The following is a 2,913-nucleotide window of genomic DNA, read 5'->3' as shown; positions in this document are numbered from 1 at the left end:
GCTCGTGCTTCATCGGCACTTTCTTTCCCACGAAAAACTCGTTGCGTTTGAATTGTATCTTTTCCATCTCCGTAGCAGTCAATCCCATCATGATAGGAACTTGGTTGGCGGGTTTCCGTCGGACCAGCTCATAGGGAGACTCGGCGATGACTGCTTCGGGATCGGCTGGGTCTTCGAGGTTAGGAGTGAAATACGAAATGACATCGTTGAAAAAGAACACGTCTCGAAGTATCCTGGCGCCATAGAGCTCGCTAACGTTTAGTCGTTGTAGTTCTTCCAAAGAAGAAACGTTGAATCGCGTCTTCAGCTTTTCGCTCATGTTCGGGACCTCGACGCGTCGAAAAGCAAAAGGGTTAATGTTTGTGCCTCCAATCAGAATCAAACGGTGGAAAAGGCCACGAGAACTGGCGGAGTACAGATGGTGAGCAGCCGATGCTGCTCCTGCACTGTGACCCATGAGAGTAACTCTATCGGGATCTCCACCGAAGGCCGCTATATATCTTTGAATCCACTGTAGGGCTGCGCGCTGGTCTTTCAGTCCAAAATTACCCGTCACATTCCATTCCGGCACTCGCAGAAATCCCAAGACATACAATCGGTAATTGACGGCGATCACCAAGACTTCCTTGAAAGGTTGATTCAGTTACCATTCGATGTATGAAATGTATGGCATTTGGGTACTCACATTATCAATCAAAAGATCCACCCCAAAAATGGAATAGTTCTCAGCAGATCCTACCAAATAGGACCCACCGTGAAGGTACACTAACACTGGATATTTCTGTTGTCTGGACTTTAGATTTTTCGGGACATACATGTTCATGAACAGACAATCTTCGTCGCCTATGGGCTTTTCGCCTTCCTTGGACATGTCCTCCCATTGTGGACATATACTGCCGAATGTGGTATAATTCTGCGATCCACTTGGAGTGTACAGTTCAGGGTTCTGAAATTCGATCATTCTAAGTGACAATAGTATATTGAAAATATCGTTAACTTACCCAAAATCGTCTGGTTCCCGTCGGAGGCAGTGCGTAGCGAACGCCCAGGTAGACACAATGCGGAGTACCGGTAAAAGTTTCATTACGAATGCCGACAGCTCTTGTATTGGAATTTAGCTGCACGACACAAGGATTCATTGCCGAAAAAGTGTTCCCTCCAAGGAGCACAAGTAGCAGAAAGGTTGTGAACATGCTTAGATTGGTTGCTGCATCGGAAACTCAATTGATACTGGGGATGTTGGTGTGAATTATGATCGTTTACTGGTTTCTTATCAGCAGAACAACTGTAGCTTCTGGTGATGATTTGTTTGACAACTAGGAGGGGGAATCATTGCTTTACTCTTTCTCTTAGATGCGTGCGAGTAAGATAAGAGTTTGCTGAATCAAAATAATTCAATCAAAGCTTCCCACTATTTGTTTGCAATTCAATGAACCAAGTCCCTAGACAACCTAGTGTGCAAAAGTGGCATACTCTGGAGAAGGCGAGTTCGATTTTTATCTGTTAGTAGGTGGGAATTTTCTTCCGATACATCATTTTTTCCTTACAATAGGCGTTACACTTTAATTTTTTTAGAATTTTGTTTTCCAAATTTTTAATCCAATCAAATAATTTCTTTAATCCATCAATCTTTTTTTTTATATTTTTCAACATATTTAGAGTTTGAAAATTCCTATTCAATGCTGACTTATTTTAATTTTTAAATTTTCAGAGTTATTTTTTTATTTTCCGTGTAACGAGTTGGATAAATATTTTAGAGTGTAACATTCACCACTATAACCTTCTATTGAATAAGGTTAGTTGTAGAAAAATACTGAACTACAAATATTTCACTCTTCAAAGGTATACGAGCGAAAACACGGAGGAACAAAATATTACACAATTTTCAATATTTTTTTTATAAATGTGTAGAACTTTGAAAATTGACTTTAAACCACATTTAAACATCGGAGACGAGCCAGCCTAGGGCTGAGAGTCTCCTTAATAAAGACAATTAAAATAAAACATTTAAAGTATTTATTATTGATCAACATCAAAAACTTTTCGAAATCTGATCAATTGAAAATTACAAAAAAATAATCAAATACCCCGTCTAAAGGCGGTCTTGGGCATTAGAGGGTTAACTTAAATTTGGTCGTCTAAGACGAATTAAGTACTGTCCATTTAATTCCACCAGTTAATTTTCGTTATCTTTGCAGATACGTATTTCGACCACAACTGTGTGGTCGTCTTCAGTGTCTTGTACTTGACTCGACTTGACTTCAGTGTCTTGTACTTGAAGTCGAGTCAAGTACAAGACACTGAAGACGACCACACAGTTGTGGTCGAAATACGTATCTGCAAAGATAACGAAAATTAACTGGTGGAATTAAATGGACAGTACTTAATTCGTCTTAGACGGTTTAATACATTCCACTAAACGAGCTTAATATATTTTTCTTAAATTTTGTGTTTTTTTTGTATCCATGGCCCGAGGAGATGTCTCTGAAAAAAAAAACTCAAGTTTTCGTTAAAAATAAGTCTATGAACTTGAAGCTTCTAGTACAAAAGCTGCTGGAAAACGCTTTCTACAATACATACAATGGCTCTGTAAAGTTTTGGCATATTTTGGCTGGTTGTAACATCTCAAGAGGTGAATCAGTCAAGGGTTGAATACCTCTTTAATAAAGAATGAACGAAAAAAAAGGTTCAACTTCAGTCAAGAGACATCTCACTGGTACTATGATAATAGGGTGGATTTCATCGGGAAAGTTCTGAATCTACGTAGTGGTCCTTCGTTTCGCCTACCGTGAAATGTTTGTCAAGAGGAAGCTATAAGAGACTGTCAAAAAAAAATCACACGAGTAGAGGTGTGCGCCGCCTACATTTTTGCATCGGCGCGCCGCCGTTTAAAATTTTTCACGCCGCTGATCT

The 2,913-nt window shown here is 39.5% G+C and overlaps 1 protein-coding gene across 1 annotated transcript; it reads right to left on the bottom strand.

Annotated features, from left to right (window-relative positions):
* Positions 1-4: 4 nt before the first annotated feature.
* On the bottom strand, positions 5-1,237 carry LOC134203620 (carboxylic ester hydrolase-like; the record flags this gene model as incomplete). Its single annotated transcript, XM_062678504.1, has 3 exons — positions 1,002-1,237; positions 686-946; positions 5-625 (listed from the first exon to the last, which is right to left on the bottom strand). Coding segments are annotated over exons 1-3 (1,074 nt in total), but the record flags the coding sequence as incomplete, so codon positions are not given.
* Positions 1,238-2,913: the final 1,676 nt, after the last annotated feature.

The sequence above is a fragment of the Armigeres subalbatus genome, unplaced genomic scaffold, assembly GCF_024139115.2.
Source record: "Armigeres subalbatus isolate Guangzhou_Male unplaced genomic scaffold, GZ_Asu_2 Contig1996, whole genome shotgun sequence".
Taxonomy (NCBI): Eukaryota; Metazoa; Arthropoda; class Insecta; order Diptera; family Culicidae; genus Armigeres; species Armigeres subalbatus.
This window is presented reverse-complemented; position numbering and strand designations above follow the sequence as displayed.